The sequence below is a fragment of the Amblyraja radiata genome, chromosome 11 (genome assembly GCF_010909765.2).
Source record: "Amblyraja radiata isolate CabotCenter1 chromosome 11, sAmbRad1.1.pri, whole genome shotgun sequence".
Lineage (NCBI taxonomy): Eukaryota > Metazoa > Chordata > Chondrichthyes > Rajiformes > Rajidae > Amblyraja > Amblyraja radiata.
Genome location: NC_045966.1, coordinates 61,339,657 through 61,361,947, shown reverse-complemented (window position 1 = coordinate 61,361,947; position 22,291 = coordinate 61,339,657). Strand labels below are relative to the sequence as shown.

The following is a 22,291-nucleotide window of genomic DNA, read 5'->3' as shown; positions in this document are numbered from 1 at the left end:
ATTTGGAGACCAAAACTGTACGCAATACTCCAGGTGTGGTCTCACCAAGACCCTGTACAACTGCAGTAGAACCTCCCTGCTCCTATACTCAAATCCTTTTGCTATGAAAGCTAACATACCATTTGCTTTCTTCACTGCCTGCTGCACCTGCATGCCTACTTTCAATGACTGGTGTACCATGACACCCAGGTCTCGCTGCATCTCCCCTTTTCCTTATCTACCTTTACCTTCAATTTGTTAAGGTAAGTGTAGTTTTCAAATGTCTTCTAGTGTCATTTCTCATGACACTGGACTTTGAGCAGCAAGGAGTATTCTGCCATATCCATTTGCATCTTCCTTTCATCACCTATGTGCTTCTCATGTTTGCACCCTCTTGTGACCATGCCTACCTTTTTGAACTGGCAACCTGATTTCTTGTTTCCTCCTAATTCAAAAGTTACTAGCTCTAGGTTGTGGTTGGTTAACTTTGTGATCAAACCATAGAATTTTTAAGCAAGTGTTTTGACCCCTGTTGTAGTAGGTAATTTTACCTATTTCCCTATTGCAAATACTTAGGTAATTTTAAGTTTCAGCTGTCTTTTAATGTGAATTTCTAGGCCTATGCTCTCTGCTGTTTGTACCATAATATTTTACTTCTGTAAGCTCATCTGTGTGCTAAAGTGCAGAAATATTCAAATTGGGAAGATTGTGGCAGCCATAATATTAGATGGAGCAACAGTGAGGGCCCAAATGGCCTAGACTGGCTCCTAATTTATGTGGTCAAATCTTTCAATCATCATTCTAATAGATAGTTTACAATAAATCGGTTAATGAGGGAATTAATTGGAAAAAAGTAGAAATATGGAGAGGAAATGCTTCAAATAGCGCAACAATTGCAAAATCTTAAAGTTGAATTCAGTTTGAGAACAAGGACTGAGAAGTATGGGAAGGAACCAGGATATTGTTAGGATCGTTAGATTTAGCAACTTTTTCCTATTGCTAAGTTTTGTGTATTTCATTATCCTTAGTTACTATATTCATGTAAGGTTAATGATTTAAGAGGCTCGGTGAATGTTACTATTGATTTTCAACTTCTTGTATGACCTTTAGCCTTCTGTTTTTAATTACTAACAAATAAAATAACCTACTTCAACCTAATCGTGTCTGGCTTCTAACTGCTTCTCTTCCTTCCTTTTGTTATTCTGCAGTGTTCTGTGCCCAGGTCTTTGTGGCTAGGCTGCTCCAACCTGGTAGAGAGCATGTGCGCACTGAGATGCCTGCAGAGCATGCCCAGTGTCAGATGTCTCCAGGTGCCTTATCTTCTTTACTTACTGTGTTTTTATTTTTATGATTCTGTGACTGTGTATGTGTAACCCTCTGAGTACTGAAAAAATCCTCATGATCTGCCTTTACTAAAATTGTGTGTTTGTATACGTGCATGTGTGTGCACGAGCATACAAGTGCAACAGATTTAAGGCTTGAACATGCATTGCTACACCTCGCTTCAAATGACGTGACCGTAGGTAGATCAGAATTATCAGAACTTTTTGCCATGAATGTTAATTGTCTGGGGCTGCTGACTGAATGCATGATTGGCCCTAGAAATTATACATCATGTGTCTAAGTTGCATGCTGCCTGCTTATTATCATGGTTCAGGCTAAATAAAGGATCTGACACTGAAAGGTGCCAGCAAATGTTCAACTGTGTCTTAGTACCTCCAAAACAGGAAGGCAGAAATTTGACTGCATGAAGACGAGGTGAAATGGAGCTGTTAACGTCACGGGAGCAATTGCAGAAGCTGTAGGGATGGTTGCCTGCACTGTGAATGTTGCTGGGACTTGCGCTCAAACTGTGAATGTTTCTGGGGCACGTGGTAGAACATGGAAGCTGTTGGGACAGGTACACGGCTATGAATGATTGCCAGTATGGTTTTGCGAATGTTGACAGATGCTCTTGGGTCGGAGTTTATTGTAGAATCCTTGTACCTTTTCAGTTCCTGGTCCAGTTAAATAATGTGTGAAAGGGTTTCAGATATCATTTGTATAAGATTAGGAACCTTCCTCTTTTACATCTGTTTGCTAAATAAACATATATTTAAGGCAGTGCTCCTTAAAGACAATTATAACCTATTCATGCATTTAGTCTAAGATTAAAAAGTTTTAACTTGGTTACATTTCATGTGGGAGTAAGGAGACCATCAAATGAGTTTGGATATGATGTACATTCCTAGAGCTCTTGAGTTGAATGCAGTAAATTAAAAACTATTTGGTCTTGGTTTGCACTGTATTGCTTCAGTTTTAAAATGTGAACTGATTCTTTATTCCCACCTCTTGCAGCACTCAGAGGGTTAAATTGTTTTAAATGTTAAATCCCTTTTTGTTTTGCTTGAAGAGCTTGGTGTTTGACATGTGTGTTTATATGTATTGTGTTAATGTTTAAATTTGCAATGTTGCAATAAGGCATAACAATGGTAAATGCTGAACGTGTCTGCATGCAGCATGCATTTTGGTGTAATTTGCTGTAGCTGGTGATAATTAGCTTTGAGCTTAATTCTAACCATATGCGTGTTCCAATTTGCCATGTTGTTTGGATCCATTTTCGTGTAAGGGTAGTTCTTAGGACAGTAATGTGGAGGTTCAGGACTTGCTGTGAAAGGCACTTGCTAGTTGCTACCTTGCATACTCAGGATTATTGAAATACATTGGGATTTGACAATTACTTTTATTCTTAACCAAAATGGTAGTTTCCCCGCTGAGGAAAGTGAGAACAGTGGCACCTTTTGCATCCTTGTATCTCCAGCACTTCATGTACAGTGAAGGACTTGGAACAGTCTAGTTACTGTGGTAGTGTAGACAATGTTGCCAGTAGTCTGTACTGGTATTGCTTCAATGAATAGTGATATGATGACGGCCAGATAATCAGTTTTGAGATTTTACGGGTGTCAAGGATCATTCCCTGCTGTTATTTCAATAATACTGTGGGTTATATTAATCTTTCAGAGAACAAATAGGTCTTAGTTTGTACATTGACCCAAAGAATATATCTCTAGTACTACAACACCACCTTTCTACTTCATGAGAGTCTAAACCTAAATTTTGTGACTGATTTTTTGGAGTGGGGCTTGAAATCCATGGTCTTTGGATTCCAAGGTTAGTTTTCCTTGGCTTAGCCCCAGAGATAGCCCCATTGGCTCACCAAGTCTGTGTTGACCGTAACATACTCATTTTTATACTGATCCTATGCTAATCAATGGCTAACCTGAAATTATCTCTATTTTGTTACGCAATTTGTGCTATTAACTAGTCCCAGCAAACTGTATATATATCTTAGATTCCTTGTCCATTATGGTGGAGCATATAGCAAGAGAGGGCCAAGCATATGCATGCCTCATAGCATCCCCCAAATCTATTGAGCAAGAGTATGAATATAAGCATTTTCATGTATTAATTTTTGTTTTGGGCACAATGTCATATGGGTTCTTTCATTCAGTTCACTTCATTTGGCTTGAAGGATATCTGTAGTAACAGTGGATATTTTTGGATGGGCCCACAGACACGCTCTTAAGAATTGTCGATAGGAAGTTAATAGAGGGATTGGGTGGGCAGCTAGATTTAAAAAATGAACAATGTGTTTGTGTGTGCTTCAGTATTATTGTTGCAGATGTGAAGTCTGCTCAAGAATGGGGAATAAACTTCATGGTTTCAATTCCCATGATTAGAGAAAGTGATTTCTCTGAATTTCTTGAATCAAACTTTATGCCTGTGATCTGCCATGGTTGAAGCTGGCATGTTTGTTCATTCAAAGTTTCTATCCCCTTTTTTGCTTTCCCCTGCAATTTTAACCTAATGCTACTAACTCTGTGCATACATGGAAGTCTCAATGCATTTGTGGCCACCAACCACCTTAGTTTTTAATTTTAGACATACACAGGGCTCGAAATTTAAGGTTGCCCGGGTGCCATTGACCACTCAAAGCGCCGCCGGGCAACCTAAACGGCGAGTCATTTTGCCCGGCTTGGCAACCAGATACTGGTTTGTACCGAAGATAGACACAAAAAACTGGAGTAACTCCGCGGGTCGGGCAGCATCTCTGGAGAAAAGTAACGCGATGTTTTGTGTCGGCGGTGACGGCTGTATTGCGTGGAAAAGATACTAGGTGCAGGGTGACGAAGGGTCAAAGCGAATGACGGCCCCCGAACAGCGGCTCCATCTCCTCCTCCTCCCGCACCCCGCCCGCCCTGATAAGGGCCGCTGCCTGCAAACCCGCTAACGGCGCACTTTCAAAACAAACCCTCCCGCACGCCGAGGCCGGGAGGAGGGAGGGAGGAAGGGGGAGGCCTCGGCGTGCGGGAGGGTTTATTTTGAAAGTGCGCCGTTAGCGGGTTTGCAAGCAACGACCGCTATCAGGGAGGAGGAGGTGATGAAGCCGCTGCTGCTACTGTGCGGGACCCATCATTCGCTCCAACACTTCTGAAGCAGCTGCACCATAGATCCTTTAGCTGTAGGATCTTTGAGCTGCACTGCTCGGCCCCGCACCTTGCTGTTGGCTGGCAGAGGAGGGAGGCGGTGGTGAGGAGTTCCCAACGGCCAAGGCAGCGGGCGATGTTGTCCGAGGAGCACTGACCCTCCTTCATCCATACCTCGCCCCCCTTCTCTCTCTCTCTCTCTCTTGTACGCCCCCTCCACCCCCTTATCCTGGGATCTCTCCTCTACATCCAGCACTGATCCCCATTCCCGCCTCGGAATGCAATCAAATGGGTTTTAATTCCCAATGTTATTATTTGTTTTAATCCATAAAGATGGATCAATTAAATTGTGTACATGTGAAACATTAAAACCGCAGTGTTCGATTGTCACTGCTACCGTTGACACGTTATTACAGAATTCATTTTAACGGCAAATCAATGCTCTTAATATGGAATATCTGTACTGTAGTTATTTAATGAGCAACATTCACAACTATATGTACGCATATATGTTACCATGGTCCAGGATTTATTGACACAGGTTGATCATACGCTGAATAATCCAACCACATTTTTGTTTGGAATTGGAAAGAACTAATAGAAATTGCATTAATTGCAATGTATAAAAAGAGTTGAGATACTGTCTTATAATTTTGCTGCATATCATTGTGGGATATATCAAGTCTTGATTGGTGAATGTTTAGTTTGTGACTTTATTTGAAGCAGAAATAATATATGAATGCTTCATTGAGTATAATTCCGACTGGTAACTACGCAATTCGTCCGAACACATTATTGCACGCGTCATGCAAGCCATCTTAAATGACCACCTAAACTGTCATTTGGCAACCTAAAAAGCTGCCAAGGTTGCCCGGCTGGCAACAGGGAAAAAAAGTTAAGCGAGAGCCCTGGTACAGCGTGGAAACAGGCCCTTTGGCCCACCGAGTCTGCACCGGCCAGCGATCCCCACATATTAACATTATCCTACCCACACTAGGGACAATTTGCATTTATAGAAAGTCAATTAACCTACAAACCTGTACGTCTTTGGAGTGTGGGAGGAAACTAGATCTCAGAGAAGACTCACGGGGAAATGTAAATCTCTGTACAGACAGCACCTGTAGTCAGAATTGAACCCGGGTCTCTGGTGCTGAAACTTCCGCTGCACCACCGTGCTTCCCCATCTTTTAACTAATTAACCCATTGTTTTCATCTCTTGTATTTTCATAATTATAAAGCACTATATGACTTTGATACTATCTATAACTTTCTACTTTGCTCACAGCGGTCGGTATCTGGTAAATTATTTTTGTATTCTTGGAAACTCTGGGGAAGTCCATGTGAAGTGACAACCTTGACCAGGCATCTTGCATAGCTCTATTTAACGGTGCCATACTGACTAAGAAATATGCCTGTGAAGAGCTTGGTATGTAGCAGTTCTGAATGATGCTGATGTCATCTGGAATTTTAATTTTCTATTGACAGTCCCATTTATTTGGTACAGTTTTCTGATATGTTGTCTTTGCTTTGAACTGTTATTCAATAAATCTCAACTGTTAGTCCGTTAGCCTCTTCACTACCAAAGAATAGATGTCCAACAATTTATTAATCTGAAGCTTCAAACTAATCAATGGCTGAACATCTGATGGCCTCTTGAAGAGCATTTTAAGGATTTACAATCCTTTGTCTAAAGATGTTTCTTTTCTTCTCAGCTCTGAAAGGTTGTCCTCTCATCCTAAGAGTATGTGACATCGACCTGGACGAGGCACTGAGAAGAAACAGGCTGTCAGCATCTACACTCTCCCTCAGAATCTTGTTTATCTCAGTGAGAATTCGTATTCTTCCAAGCTCCCATATGTGAATGAGTCTTGTGTTTTGAAGGTATCTTAACAAGTCTTCTGGAACTAAGATGACAAATCAAAGGGGTTACCTTCAGTTATTGGTCTATGCCATGCAGTTAAGCTGCAGGAATCCTCAGTACCCCAAGCGTGCTTGCAATCCATTGAGATGATGCGTAACACAAAATGTTGGAGGAAATCGGTGGGTTAGGCAGTATCTGTGAAGGGAATAGACAGATGACATTTCAGGATGGGACTGAAACTGGCTGTATTCATACACCTGAGTTTGCAGTTAAAAGATGGGCATTTGGTTATGTAAGCAGGCGTTGTGTATTATTTCAGCATATTAAACTATTGAAATTGTCTGATTCTGTTAATTAAATTCCTTAGGTTAGCAAGGCCATAGTTTTGAGATTGCATTATGCGGTGTATATAATCAGTGCATTTTTAAACTTTCATACAGTTCCTTTGGTTGTTATGAGAGTTTAGATCTGTGGTTAGATTGCATGTTAATCCAATTAGTTCAAATGCTACCTTATTGCTGCTATCAATTGCAGTTTTTTTTGGTATGTAATATAGTGATTGTGGTGGATGATGCATGTGCTTTACTGATATGTATTAAGTATTTATTCTAAGCTAGTGTTTATAAAGCTGCAGCAAGTAAACATGTCATTGCGCTGTTCCCAGTGTGCATGACAATCTCATAACCTGTTTTTCCACTAAAGTGCATAATAGCGATAAGTATTCCCCCTCTTCCTGAATATGCTGACCACCCTCTGTTGTTGCCCACATTAATGGAATGCCCATCTTCCTTGAGCCCATTGGCGTGTGATTTGTGGCGAGGCAGTGGGAAACCCCAAGGCAAAGTCTAATTCTTTACTTGCCAGGTAGCCATATAGTTTTGGTTTGTATTGAGATTCGGCTTTTGTAGTGCACCACAGAGGTAACCCATTTTTCCACTTTTTTTCTCGGTGTCCTGGGGGTGTTTCTGTAATGGATGTCCTTTTTCTGGGGGTACTGATGTAATTTCTAAGTGAGAGAACAGACTGATCCCATCAGACACCGGAGCCTTGCTGGATGGCAACAGATTTTTGAGGCCAATACTCATGCACAGTGACCTAGAAGATGTCACTGGATGTAAATCAGTTACCTCAATACAGACTCTACTTGGTAAGCTGATGTACTAACATTTGAGGCGCACTCTTCATTCAAAGTGCTTTCAAGTGGCATTTCCCTTAATATTGGTCACCCGCACTGCAATTTGATTCCACCAATGATCAGGTAACTTGTATATGAGCTAACATTTGTTAAATGACCCTAATGTGCAAAGATAATACAGAAGTAATTCAGCTTATGATGCTAGATAATACATTTTTTATGTAGTTGTGGAAATGCAGCATGGCTGCATGATGCCTGATTTGTTTCCCCAGAGCAGTTTTACTTTCCATTCATGGGTCATAATTGTATTTGGGCTGCAGAATATCTTAGCATATCTTATTGGGCAGGATCATCTAGCGAAGGGTCTCCCCAATTCCTGACACATCATTGGTTTATTGTTAAAAAGTAGCAGGAAGAGAGATTTGTGAGGAGTGTAGGTTTCTTCTCTTGTCAATTCAGTTGAGACTCAAAGGAAAAGGCTTATTGCGTTTCCTTTGACTTGCCAAGCAACAGCACCTCTCCGTTTCGTCACTTTTTTTGTTTATTATGTGATAGATTCAAGTGCCTATCAAGGTTACTGGGTAGGAGTGGCAGCCCAAGCTAACTTGAGCCAAGGACTATATGGTCTATTTGACTCGGTTACACTTTCCCTGGCAAACAAATTCAACATAGAAACATAGAAAATAGGTGCAGGAGGAGGCCATTCGAGCCAGCACCGCTATTCATTGTGATCATGGCTGATCGTCCCCTATCAATAACCCGTGCCTGCCTTCTCCCCATATCCCTTGACTCCACTAGCCCCTAGAGCTCTATCTAACTCTCTCTTAAATCCATCCAGTGCCTTGGCCTCCACTGCCCGCTGTGGCAGGGAATTCCACAAATTCACATCTCTCTGGGTGAAAAGGTTTTTCTCACCTCAGTCTTAAATGACCTCCCTTTTATTCTAAGACTGTGGCATTTTTGGGAACATTGGGAACATTTTTCTTGCATCTAGCATGGACCTCACGCTGTCAATTTCTGATCTTATCCAACTGTTAAAGATGCAGAGCTGAGGTCCGACATATGCAAGGATCCTGAACCACATTCCAATACAACTGGAATTGCAGAGTTTTTTTGGTATGGATGGATTGATGCAGCAATTGTTTGCTTATGCATGTGACAAGGATTGGTCCAATATTACAATGCTAAAGAGGATGAAGTTTAGGTGTGGGGCAGCTAGTAAAACCATTGATTCACAGCAATGAGAGCTTGTGGTCAATTCCCACCTGGGGCTCAGTCTCTTGAGTTTTCGCATTCTCTGTGTGACCACCTGAATTTCTTCCAAGTGCACTGGCGCCTCCCAAATCCCCAAAACATGCAGGTTGGTTAATTTTCCATTGTAAATTGCTGTAAACTGGTTTGATCCACAAACCTGTCTTCATCCACACACCTGGGTGTGCATATCTCTGCAGATCTGTCCTGCACTCACCACAGTGATGCATTCATAAAGACACCTCTTCAATGCGTCTACTTCCTTAGAAGATTGAGGAGATTCGGTCTTTCAACAAATATTCTCTTGAACGTCTACAGGTGTACAGTAGAGAGCATATTGACTGGTTGCATCACGGCCTGGTTCAGCAACTCAAACGCCCAGGAACGATGATTGCAAAAATGGTGAACACTGCCCAGTCTATCATAGGTACTCCCCACCATTGAGGGGATCTACAAGGCTTGCCAGCTACAGAGTGGCCTCAAAGGTAGCCGGCATTGTAAGAGACCCACACTACTTTGCCCCAGTCATTTCATTCCTGCCATCGGGAAGAAGGTATGGGAGCCTGAATACTGTAATGTTCAGGAGCAGCTTCTACCCTACAACCATCAAGCTATTAAACACTACAACCGTGGAAATTGTTTATTGTGGTGTTTACAGAGTACTATGTTTATATGTTTGTCGTGCTGCTGCAAGTAAGAATTTAATTGTTCTGTTTCGGGACATGTGACAATAAAACACTCTTGACTCTTGCTCCTAGTGAGTGGTAGGAGCTGCTACAAACGGCTAAGATATGTGGAGAATAAAACACATTATTAATGAAGCATTAATGCAAATAGATAGTTGGTTGCTAGTGCAGATTTAGTGTTTCTAAGCTTTCTTCAGTATGGCCAATAAATCTTCCTTATTCAAACCTATGAATATTTTACTTTACTTTACACAGCGCGGAAACAGGCCCTTTGGCCCACCGTGCTTGTGCTGACCAGCGACCCCCACACTTTAACACTATCCTGAACACACTGGGGGACCATTCACAATTATACCAGTTCAAGCCAGTTAGCCTACAAACGTGTACGTCTTGAGTGTGGGAGGAAACCGGATATCCCAGAGAAAACCCACGCAGGTTGCGGGGAGAACGTACAAACACCTTACAGCAAGCACCCGAAGTCAGGATCGAAGCACTGTCTCTGGCACTGTAAGACAGCAACTCTACTGCTGCGCCACCATACCGGCCTGTGTATATGTTCTTGAAATGTTTGTATCTGCTCCAACTAGCTTCATTAATATGGCAGGTCCAAATATTTTGGTTCTTATCCATAATAGGCAGATGCACTGCACACATGGGGAGATGGTCTGTAATCTCTAATGTATCACAACACTTCCTTTGCACCCTTCGTACCAAACTTGTAAAGTGTGGTTTGTGTGCAGCATCAGAGTCGAGTGCTGCATTGTGTCACAGTTTTGAAGAAGCTTGCAATCTGGTTAGTAGGGTATTGCATTGCTAATGGAGTGTTATGAAGCTCGTTTGTGTGGTTCAGATTCCATAGTACAAATCCAATTTCAGCTCTGTTGCAACATTATATATACTTCCTCATTGAATGAGTTTTTTGCTTTTTAAACAATGGTCAAAATGAAATGCAGTGGGTGCTCCTGAATTGAACAAGTCTGAGTTGCTTTCTGCCTTCTCTCTTAGGAGAGTAATGTCCCTGGCAGTATATGTAGCATGTCTTCAGGAGCATATGACATGCCCATTTACTATTGTCATTCCAAGCTCAGGGCTACTAGCTTCTCTGCAGCTTCTTTGTTGTTGTATAGCAGTATAGCAATGCTAGAACTGGTGACTAGAAGATAAATTGGCTTTCTGTGATTTTTTTCAGTCATCTTGTAGCACCAATATAGATGTTAACCATTGAATACACTGGCTTCATCGATTCTCATTTCTTGCTCAAAAGGTATAATTGAACAAATTGTTAGACAAGAACAATATGCTGACTTTCCCTGTTTGAACTGGCCTTCTGAACAAATGTTTTAACCTCAATATTTGCAAAAAAAGAAACGATGATAAAGAAATCAGGCCACTGTTAGCTCTGCTAGGTGAGAACGGGAACCTGGTGCTTTTCCTTCATCATCGTTACTTTTTCGCATATCTTTCATATGTTTGTTCTATATCTCTCCACATGTATGTCTATATCTCTTGTTACCCTTTCCCTTGATTAGTCTCAAGAACGGTCTCGACCCGAAACGTCACCCATTCCTTCTCCAGAGATGCTGCCTGTCCTGCAGAGTTACTCCAGCATTTCGTGTTTGAATTGTATAATATGGCAAGGTGATCATGTGCATCTCATTCAATCCAATTTACTGTCTCCGTTCCCTTCTTTTGGAGACGACATATAGCCCATATTGGACTTTTAATTGACCCTTTTCAAATTCACAGCAGTAGCCCATTTTTTATGTGAACATATATAAAGTTAATGCGATCCGTCACATTGAACTGGTCTAGTAGTAGCAAATTTAAAACCATTTTTGTATTTAACAAAACGACAGTGTGTTTTCTCTTGAAGTAATACAGAAACTGGAAGATTTTGTTCTTCATCGATCCTTTTAATGGTTCTCAAAAGAATAGCACAGAAGGTTTTGGACCCAAGTGTATTTTGATCTTCCTATTGTGGGGTTAATTTGCCCTTTTGTGCCTGAAATGGTTTTGATAGCCTTGATAATATCAAATAGTTCATTATCTTAAAATATGAGCACGGGCCATTTTCTTTCACCTACATATGTGCTTTATGGATTATAATCAGTGCTAATTCCTTGATTTTCAATATTAGTGCGTTTCATGCTTTTGTAGGCTGACCTTACTTTGAAGATTGACCTATTGTATTATGGCACTGGTCCCATTCGGATGGAGTAGAAGGCTGCTGGTGTGAATTCCTTTTGAATTAGCTGACCTCCAGTGGAGTCGCTTGCCATGTCCTTGAATGTACACAATGGGAAGGAGGGGTAAACAGGTGGTGAAAGTGGGTTTCCTAAACGGTTCCTGCTACTCTTGTTGCTGCTGCTGCTGCTGCTGCTACATTTGTTTAGAAGCCGAGAGGTTTCCTGAAAAGGTTGAGTCTTTGAGATGATGCAGAGTTAGGTGAATGAAATGCTGGAAATGGTGTGCAATAATCTTTTGGTACGAATGTTATTTTTACTTTTTAGTATCTGGTTAATTTCAAGTCGCACTTGAATACTCTGGTGCCTCAGTATCTGGTGTTTCATTGACCAATAGATGTGTAAAGTTCCAAGTTCAGTTTGTTATTTATGCCTCAACCAAGTTTGCACCACAGAAGCGGATAGATCTTAATGTTCCCATACAAAAAGAAAAGGGTTTGGAACATCAGGGGCTAGGAATGTGGATAGATTTGGAGCTGGAGCGAGATCCAGAGTGCTTGAATATTTTCCTTCCCTTTGAATTTAACAGATTCACTGGGACATTCATTATAATATGTAAACAAAGGAAACGGGTGTGTTTTGGTATTGATAAAAGTAACATCGCATTGCTCTAAAAATCTGCTGGTATAGCACGATCAAAGTCTCTAATGACTAGATTAACTAAGTTTTACTGTCTGCATGGACATTATATGATGATAGGTTGACCATTACTGAATATGTCCTTGGTTCTTTTGCCTATTAATGTACTCTTGCACATGAAGGTTGATTTGAGAATAAGTGGAAAGCAATAGTGCCAAAAGAATGAAACCTTCCAACAGGCATGGATGACGGAAAAATGGGACCCAAGCAAAATGAATAAGTCATTAAGTATATTGCTGTCATTCTTAACCTGCAGGGATTTTATGGTGGAGTTGTGTTGCTTTTATTCCACTCCTGAATATAGGACATTTTCAATACTTTTACTGCGATTTTTAATTTAATTAAGCTATTGTGGCAGATTGTATGGATTTGGGTGGATATTCTGGTGACGGTAGAAATGAAATCTAAGAAGGCTGATGTGATGTGAAACACAACTGCAAAGTAGTCAGTTCTGCTTTGCTGAACCAGTGGTTTTAGTATTTCTGCTTTGAATGCTCTTTCAGAAGAAGAATATCATGTTTTGAAGTACAGTTAAGATTTCCACAGTGACTATGTGAATTGGTGTTAAAAAATAATTTACCATTCAGCATATTGTACAATAATTGAAATGTTTATTGTAGAAGTACATCAGACAAATTGTATGATATCCTAGCCTGCCCAATCTTTACCTATAGTTCAGGCCCTCGGGTCCTGGCGACATCTTCATATCTCTTCCTTGCACCCGTACCAATTTAATGGCACCTTTTCTATAGCAGGGAGACAAAACCTGAACACAATATTCCAAGTGCAGCCTCAACAAAGTATTGTATGTTTGTAACATAACATCCCAACTTCTTTTCTCAATTCCTTGACTGGTAAAGGCCAAAAGCCACTTTTACCTCCCCTATCTACCTGTGATGCCACTTTCAAGAGCTATGTATTTATACTTCTGGATCTCTGCTCAACAATACTCATGTAACACAAAAACAGGCCCTTCGACCCAACTCGTCCATGCCAACCTAAATGTCCTAGTTAAAGGGCTGTCTCACGTTGCGAGTTGACACAAGAGGTACCCCGAGTTAAAACTCGTGGTAATAACGTACGATTAACATACGGAACTCGTGGACGCAACTTAGACTTGTGGTGCTAACGGCAGGTTCCCGTGTAACTTGTCAGCGCTTGAAAAAAATCAAGCATGTTTAAAGTTTTCCACGAGTCAAATTTACTCTTGTGGTTAAGAATTGAAACATTTTAACTCGTTGTAAGAACGTAGTGGCTCGTGCGTTTACCTTAGTGTCTCGTGAGTCTACCGTGGGAACTCTTTAACTAAGCGGGCAGGCAGCATCTCTGGAGAGAAGGAATGGGTGATGGGATGACATTCCTATTGAACCTCGCAATGTTTACGGCCGAACTGAACTCAAAATATGGTTTGTATATCAAACATGCAGCTCCTGGAAAGCGAGCGTTAATTAGTTCCGTGTGAAGTTCTTACCGATCGTAATAATTTTATTCGGAATAGTTTAAATCTACCGAGTAGCAGTTTACACCCACCGCCTCCATACTAATACACGTGTATCCACATGTTGTTTCCTCCATATGCCACCGATTGTATAGTTATTTAGGTGTTTTGACAACCCTGAGTCTGAACGGCGCTGTAATACAGAGCAAGTCTTTATTTCTATTTCCCTTTGTGAGAATGTTTTTTCCCCTGATCATCTTCAGTAAATAGACATGCGGGCGGCTCTAATAATGTTCAAATGTTGCCTAATCGCTTTCCAAATATTGGAACGTGAAATTATATTTTATCTACCGTGCAAAGCTTCATTTCAGATCTTCACAATGCCAACCGCATTGAAACCTTTCGCTGCTTGGACGTGGGCAGAAAATGACTATTTGTTTCCCAGATAAGGACGAGATGCAGAATGAGTTCGAATACACAGTGGGATATTGCTTAAACTTGTATATGTGTGTTGGTGGAGCGAGATCTGGGTGCCCCGAAACTCCATTGGTTTGTTCCGCGACAAGCCGATTGTACCGCCTTCACCGTTTGTAACACCTTTTCCCACGGACACCTTTCAGAACAAGCTCAGAAACGGCTTCTCTTTTGTCCGTTTTCAGGTGAGCCGACAGTGTGGAGAGGTTGGGTTACGCGACTTTTGGCTGTAATGGATATTTGTCACCAAACCAGCCGAATTCTTGGAGACCAAGCACCACTTATATAGCTCGTTCTACCTGTTTAACTTAAAAATGAACCCCCCCCCCCCCCTCCCCGCGCTGAATCTATCTTTAATAAGTCTCATAATCAGGCTACCATGAACTAGAGACAGACAAAATGCTGGAGTGACAATGGGTCAGGCAGCATCTCTGAAGAATAGGTAATATTTCGGGTCAAGAGGGAAATGGACATTCTTCAGACGGGTCTCGAAACGAAACGTCACCAATTCCTTTACTCCAGAGATGCTGCCTGACCCGCCAAGTTTCTCCAGCATTTTGTACACTTGTTCAGACTTTCGGTTATTGATCTACAAAGTTTCTGTGCTTGCTATCTCTCTTGCTCTGCTTGCTACCTCTCTTCATTTCTTTTGATTTTTCTGATGCCCTATTCACACCCTGTTCCAATCTGATTCGTTCTGGATCTGATCTCACACACTGTTCATACCTTCAAGTTTATGCCATATCAATCACCACAAATTTTGGACTGGTTCATCTTTCTTCGCAATCTTTTTAAACAGCAAACGGGCAACTGATTGAATGATTACTGCATTGAAAAGCTACTTTAAAGATTCTGCACAGTGTCTCAATTGTGCAGCAGCTCCACAAATAATAACAGAATCATATTTTTTTATCACAGTTAACATCTTTAACACTGTTGCTTATCAAAACAGACCTTCATTCACAGAGGCTCATGAGTAACTCGGGAGACGAACCTGGAACATCGCAGAAAACGGCAAACTTGTCATACCCGTGGGAACTCGGTTAAACTCTTGATCATACACTTGGGATCTCGTACACAACCACGAGTCTTTCACTCGGGGTACCTCGTGGGTCAGCTCCTCCCGTGAGACAGCCCTATTAATCTAATTCCATTTAGTCCATTTCCCTCTAAACCTTTCCTCTCCACAGGACCCTACCATTCATTGTGAGGACTCTGCTCTTACATGGATTCCCAAAATGCAACACCTTATACTTACCTGAATTAAATTCCAGTAACCATTCCTAAGGCCCACTTTTTCAACTAATCCCACTGTCATTCTTGATAACTATCTTCACTATGATACCAACTATTTTAGTGTCATCTGCAATATACTAATCACACCTTGTACATTCTCATCCAAATCATTGATAAATGACAATGACCCCAGAAAGCTGGAGTAACTCAGCGGGACAGGCAGCATCTCTGGAGAGAAGGAATAGGTGAAGTTTTGGATCAAGACCCTTCAGTCTGAAGAATTATCTGTATTGTGTGAGTATTTAAAAAGTGAACGTGGCCCAAACCCTGGCACTTTAGTCATAAATAGTTAGCAATTGCCATTACAAAGCTTTCTTTAACAGCAAAAAAATAGCTCAAATAATTTCTCAGTATGTGGTGCAGATGTTATTTTTTAATTGCGTTATTAAAAGTTGAGACCAAACAAGTATCAGAGCTTTGTAGACGGCCAATAGTATTTGCATATTCTCCACAAATTGCTGAATCTTCTCTCCTATAGTTCTGTTTGGGGAGTATATTCAGAGGTGCAATTGGAATTTCATATTTTACAGATTTTCAGTTGAGTCTTTGTATCTACTGCCTGACAGAAGGGTGGAGAGAGAATGACTGGTGTGTAAGTGGTGATTAGTGATACTTATATCTTGGAGACAATTAAACTTGAAGAGGATTTTGGTATGGTATAGATCAGTACAAATGCTTCTGAGGTTGAAAAGGTCAGTTTAGCTTGGATTGGTGGATGCAGTACAGATTGCAATTGTTGAGTTAAGCGCTCTGCTCCATCGGTACTCCTTGCTACCACTATAGTAATAGTACTGTTTGCTATTTAAATCTCACTGTTATCTCTTCCAAAAATGGTATTTCAAAATGAAGGATGCAGGAACTTTGGGTGAAATGCCATTGTTAGTGTCCTTTTGGAACATTGATGACGATATATACATTGATGTTGGTTTACTATTCACTTGGAACCTGATAGTGAAAAATGTTATTTTGCAAGCTGTCCAAATGTATACATCAGGCGATGCCAAAGAGAAAATAAACAGTGCAGAATATAGTATTGCAGATCTTTAGTGCAAGGGCTGCATTGAGGAAATATTATATAATAGAACCGCTTGGATAATGAATTTTATATAAGCTAGGTAATTTGCAAGAGAAAAGCTTAAGGTTTTCAAAAACACATGTCTGCAAGAAATAAAGTACAAAGAAACACACACAGGGAAAGGATGATTTGCATAGCTTTGTTTATTGCTTTGGGGCAATTATAGCGCTGTAGGAAATTGTATTTGGTATAATTTTGTGTTCGGAGAGTGGCTTCTCAGGTCACAGGTCATTTGCTCTTTCTCTATGGCACATTCATGAGCTCCGAGTGTGACAGAGATAAGGATTTATGGCTGTTTATGCTGGGTCCGAGACGGACCACAAGGTTGAAATATAATAGACTCTGTAGTTTAGCTTTGGCTATGTTAAATTATAATTAGGTTGAGATAAGGGATCGGATGTGTGTGAGGGGGAGTACAGTTACTTGGAGAGGAAAGAATCAGATTGATGGATATGTGACCTTCATAGAAAGTCGAAGAAGCGACTGTACCTTGCGATTAGTGGTCTGATGCTGTAATTGTCCATTTATTCTGTTTGTGGAAGAGGCCTTGCAGATGAGATTGAAATTCCATCTCCCAGAGTAGGCAGGAGAAGGGAAGGCTGTAGGTTAGAATTAAGCTGTATCCTGGCACAAAACACTTATCAATTAAAGTTGACAGATTTACGACCCATGTATGCTTGGAGTTGGGAGGTGTGTATGGGTTTGGAATTATACATATAAAGCTGTGTAATTCGGCGAACTCATATAATTAATGTTTGTAATACATAGGTAATAGTATTTTAAACTGTGTAAAATTGTAGTGAAACCATTTATGAAATGTATTATGTCTCAGTAGGATTGTAAACATTAGACCTTGTTTAGATTTATAGAGATCTTTCTTCTTGGTATGGAAAATGTGGGACAGGCAGCATCTCTGGAGTCACGTTTCGCGTTGAGACCCTTCTTCAGACTTATGTCAGGGGAGTGGGTGGGACAGAAAGAAAATGTAGTCAGAGACAGTGAGACTGGTGGGAGAACTGGGGGAGGGGATGGAGAGAGAGGGAAAGCAAGGGCTATTTGAAGTTAGGGAAGTCAATATTCATACTGCTGGGGTGTAAGCTACCCAAGCAAAATATGAGGTGCTGGTCCTCCAGTTTGCGCTGGGCCTCACTCTGACAATAGAGGAGGCCCAGGACAGAAAGGTCAGATTGGTAATGGGAGGGGAAGTTAAAGTGCTGAGCAACCGGGGGATCAGGTAATTGCTGATTCCCTGGTTGCTCATTCTTAACAAGGATCTCTGTCCTTGTTACGAATGGGGGGAGCAAGAGCGGAGCTGTGGGATATCGAGGATACCCTAATGAGAGCCTCATCTGTAATGGAAGAGGGAACCCCCGTTTCATAAAGAATGAGGACATCTCTGATGACCTGGTTTGGAAAACCTCATCCTGGGCACAGATGTGGCGCAGATGGAGAAATTGGGAGTAGGGGGATAGAGTCTTTAAAGGAAGCAGGGTGGGAAGAAGTGTAGTCTTAATAGCAATGTGTGTCTGGGTTTGTAATAGATGTTGGTCAATAGTCTGTCTCCTGTGATGGAGACAGTGAGATCTAGAAGCGGTAGGGAGATGTCGGAGATGGTCCAAGTGAATTTGAGTGCAGGATGGAAATTAGCCGTGGTCGATGAAGTCAGTGAGTTCTGCATGGGTGCAGGAGGTAGCACTGATGCAGTCGTCAATGTAATGGAGAAACAGAAACAATGTGTCTGTCAGGACAGTTCTGTTTGTGTATTTTGGGGAGAAGATAAAATCAGGCTGTGCCGGTCTGATGCTCGTCAGTGGGGTCATGGACCAAAGATAAGTAGGAGGAGGTATCTGAGAGTTATTGCCTGACCCCAGCCCAGTAGAGGTCAGCTCGCCAGACTACCACGGCACCTCCCTTGTCGGCGGGTTTGATTATCAAGTGGGGTTGCTGCAGAGTGAGCTGTACTGTACGGGGGAGAGGTTAGAGTAAGTAGTTAGAGTGGAAAAGTTGAGGAGGTTGATGTCCCACCGGCAGTTGGAAATGAAACGGTCTAAAGAAGGTAGAGGGCCATCCGGGATGGGGGGGGGTGGCGGCTCCGGTGGAGGCAGGAGAATGTATCACCACTGGCTGGTGAGGACTCCTTTCCATAGAAAAAAGCACGGAGGCGGAGTCAACGGAAGAAGAGCTCTACATCGTGGCGTATATGTATTGAAGATGGAGTATTGAAGGTGTTCTGCCTGAATGAAGATAGGTTGATATGTTCACAGTTTGAAATAAACATCTTGGGGGTATTTTTAGAGATGCAGTGTGGAAACTGGCCCTAGAGTCCATGTCGACCAGCGATCCCTGTACATTAGCACCATCCTACACACCAGGAACAATTTACAGTTTTTGCCAAAGCTAATTAACCTACAAACCTGTGTCTTGATGGCACAATGGGCTAAGTGTTCGGCTGGCAACCTGAAGGTGGCCGGTTCGAATCCTGCTTGGAGTGTGTACTGTCGTTGTGTCCTTGGGCAAGACACTTCACCTACCTTTGCCTGGGACTAGAGACGGAAATTAGCTACTGATTGGCTACAATCTCGCATATTTACATGCAAATGTTCATTAATATGCACTGTCCCTATAAACAAATTATTATTATTATTATTATTTGGAGTGTGGGAGGAAACCGGCACCTGTGGGAAAACACACGTGGTCACAGGGAGAACGTACGAACTCTGTACAAACAGCACCCGTAGTCGGGATTGAACTTGGGTCTCTGACGCTCTACCACCGTACCACCACTAAATATAGATATTCTGTAGAATAGTAACCACTTGTCATGCAAAGCAAGCTTGGATGCATTTAGCACAGAAGAATCAAAAATCACATGATTCTTGTACTCAAGTAGAAGTAGAAAACACAATTCAAGCCAAAAGGGCCTGTCCCACTTAGGCGATTTTTTTAGGCAACTGTGGCGACAGTCACTGTCACAGCGTGACGCCGGAAATGCACCCACCCCACGACAATGTCCACGACAAGCTACCGCCTAGTCGAAGTCAAGCTACCACAAGGTACATCAACCGTCGACACAATTCCACGTGACTCGGGACGTCCACCTACGACCACGACCACACCTACGACAACCTTTGACCACACAGGCGACACCCGAAGTAAATCTACCTCCACCAGCGACAAGCTACGACTGTCGGCGACAAATGAAGACAACACAATACTTCTCTTGACGCCGGAACTGTCGCCGGTTGACGTAGGATGACGTGGGTCGTAGCCAATGTAATTCACCGAGGTCATGACCCGGCGACAGCCAACGTCACCTGGCATCATCCTGGCAACAACCTACCACAGCACGTACGACAGGAGAAGACAGGCAACGTCAGGCAATGTTAAGGCCACTGTCGCCGAGAGGTTTGAAAATTTCAAAATGAACTAACTAAATTAGTAATTAGTAATAATACATGAATTAGTAATAATACATACCAATAATACATACTAACTAGTGTGACACTTGGTGTTGTTTTTCGCATTAGTTTTCACGTGTTTTTCAATTAGTTTTCTGCAATTCCCATATCCCTCGCGTTCCCGGGACTGGCTGCAGTCCCCAGTTCGCCTGCGAGACCCAGGTCTAGCTGCATTTCCCAGGTCGCCTGCGTGCCCCCGGGACTTGCTGCAGTTCCCAGGTCAGGAAAACTAATTGAAAAAAAAAACGCCTGCGGGCCGGATGATTTTGGGTTACGGGCCGGATCTGGCTTGTGGGTCGTAGGTTGCCGACCCCAGTTTTAGATACTAATACTAAAAGTTGTGGTCTAGGCAAATAATAGAGGCATAAATTCTTTTAGTTCGGCATGAGATGTGGAATTTATACTCTACAAAGTAGTATGGATTTTGGAGTATAAGTGTCACCGTGATGGTGACCACAAAACCATTGGGTTGTTGTAAAGATCATCTGCAGAATGGATGAAAGAAACTGGTATTTTCATCAGATCTGGCCTGTGTAACTCCAACCCATCAGCAACATTGAGTGTCAGGTGACCTTGCATATTTGAATGTTGCAGCCTGGTAGCACAGCAGTAGAGTTGCTGCCTTACAGCGCTTGCAGAACTAGAGACTTGGGTTTGATCCCGACTACGGGTGCTGTCTGTACGGAGTTTGTACCTTCTCCCCGTGACAGCGTGGGTTTTCGCCGAGATCCTCGGTTTCCTCCCACACTCAAGACGTACGGGTTTGTATACTTGGTGTAAGTGTAAATTGTCCCTAGCGTGTAGGCTTGTGTTAATGTGCAGCGATCGCTGGTTTATGAGGACTCGGCCAGTTTCCGCACTATTTCTAAACAAAACAACCTTCTCGAGATGAGCTGCAAATGCTGCCCTCATTGGTAAATCATGAATGAAGTAAAGGTAGGAAAGCCCAAATTACCATAGGAAAATATTCTGCCATATCTCAAGATCTGTATCAGAATGTGTATATGTACTCCAGTGGCCCATTTTAATGAGACTAAGAAATGGAAGTGGGATTCAATCCCATTTAAAGAAAAACGTCCTCTTTTCCTTTCCTACTGAACTGGATGACCTCACGTTTTTTACATACTCTGTCACATCCTTGGCCATTCACTTTGCTAATCAATATCCCCTTTGAAGCATTTATTCCATAGAAACGTAAACGGTAATATTAATTTCAAGTGTAAAATGAAATTTTGCTGATAAAAATCTAAGTGACAAGATAGGCTGCAGGGATGAAACAGAGTGAGGTGCTATATGTAGATGTGCCAACTCTCCACCAAAGCATCTCCCCAGTTCTGCCTCCAGGCCACTCCTCTGTAACATTAGAATGTTTTTTCTATCACCTGAATTTCATTCAGATCTTGCTCAGCTTTTCCTTTGAAGAAAATAGTCCCAGCCCTGCCAATTTCTCTTTTGGAATTGTTTCCTCCCTTGTAAATTTTTTCCAGATCATCTCATGCAAACAGATTTGAACATAATACCCTAGTTGAGGCTAGATCAGTGCTAAATAAAGGCTCAATGTGACCCTTTTATACTTGCTGCCTCTGATAAAGCCCAGAACTGTGCTTGCTCATCTCACCCACCACTTTCAGTGACCTACACCCGTAGGTACACAAAAATGCTGGAGAAACTCAGCGGGTGCAGCAGCATCTATGGAGCGATGGAGATAGGCAACGTTTCGGCCCGAAACGTTGCCTATCTCCTTCGCTCCATAGATGATGCTGCACCCGCTGAGTTTCTCCAGCATTTTTGTGTACCTTCGATTTTCCAGCACCTGCAGTTCCTTCTTAAACACCTACTCCCGTGCCCCAGTCTGTCTGTTCCCGCATCCCACTTAGAACTCATTCTTCAACCGTACTGATTCTTTTTTTTACCAAAACTCATCTCTTCACATACTTTGGCATTAAGCTTCATCTGCCATGAACCTGCCCATTTTAGCAGCCTGGTTATATCCTCCGACAATTTATCACTATCTTCTTTGCAGATATTTAATTAAGATTCATGTAGGTTGTACATTTCTGACCTCCAGCACCAATCTCAATGACGCTCCTCGACTCAAAGCCTTCCAAGCTGGAAATGCCTTTTATATTTCCAACTCTGTCTTTATTCAAACCAATATGTTGTCCTAATAATAATATGCTCTAAATTTATTTAATAATCTCTGTGAGGCAACTGAGCAAAGACTCTGGAAGATCACATGCACTACATCAACTGGTCTGCCATTTTTCTATTCTAATTACAACTTCAAAAA

The 22,291-nt window shown here is 41.9% G+C and overlaps 1 protein-coding gene across 3 annotated transcripts in view; it reads left to right on the top strand.

Annotated features, from left to right (window-relative positions):
- fbxw11 (F-box and WD repeat domain containing 11) overlaps window positions 1-22,291 on the top strand; it is a 174,809-nt gene that overhangs the window by 24,354 nt on the left and 128,164 nt on the right. Inside the window, exon 2 of one of the 3 annotated variants that reach the window (XM_033030005.1) lies at window positions 1,188-1,289. The exons of the other annotated variants lie outside the window; for them this stretch is intronic. Coding sequence (XP_032885896.1) covers window positions 1,188-1,289 — 102 coding nt within the window. The remainder of the gene's footprint in view (window positions 1-1,187; window positions 1,290-22,291) is intronic. 3 annotated transcript variants of the gene reach the window in all.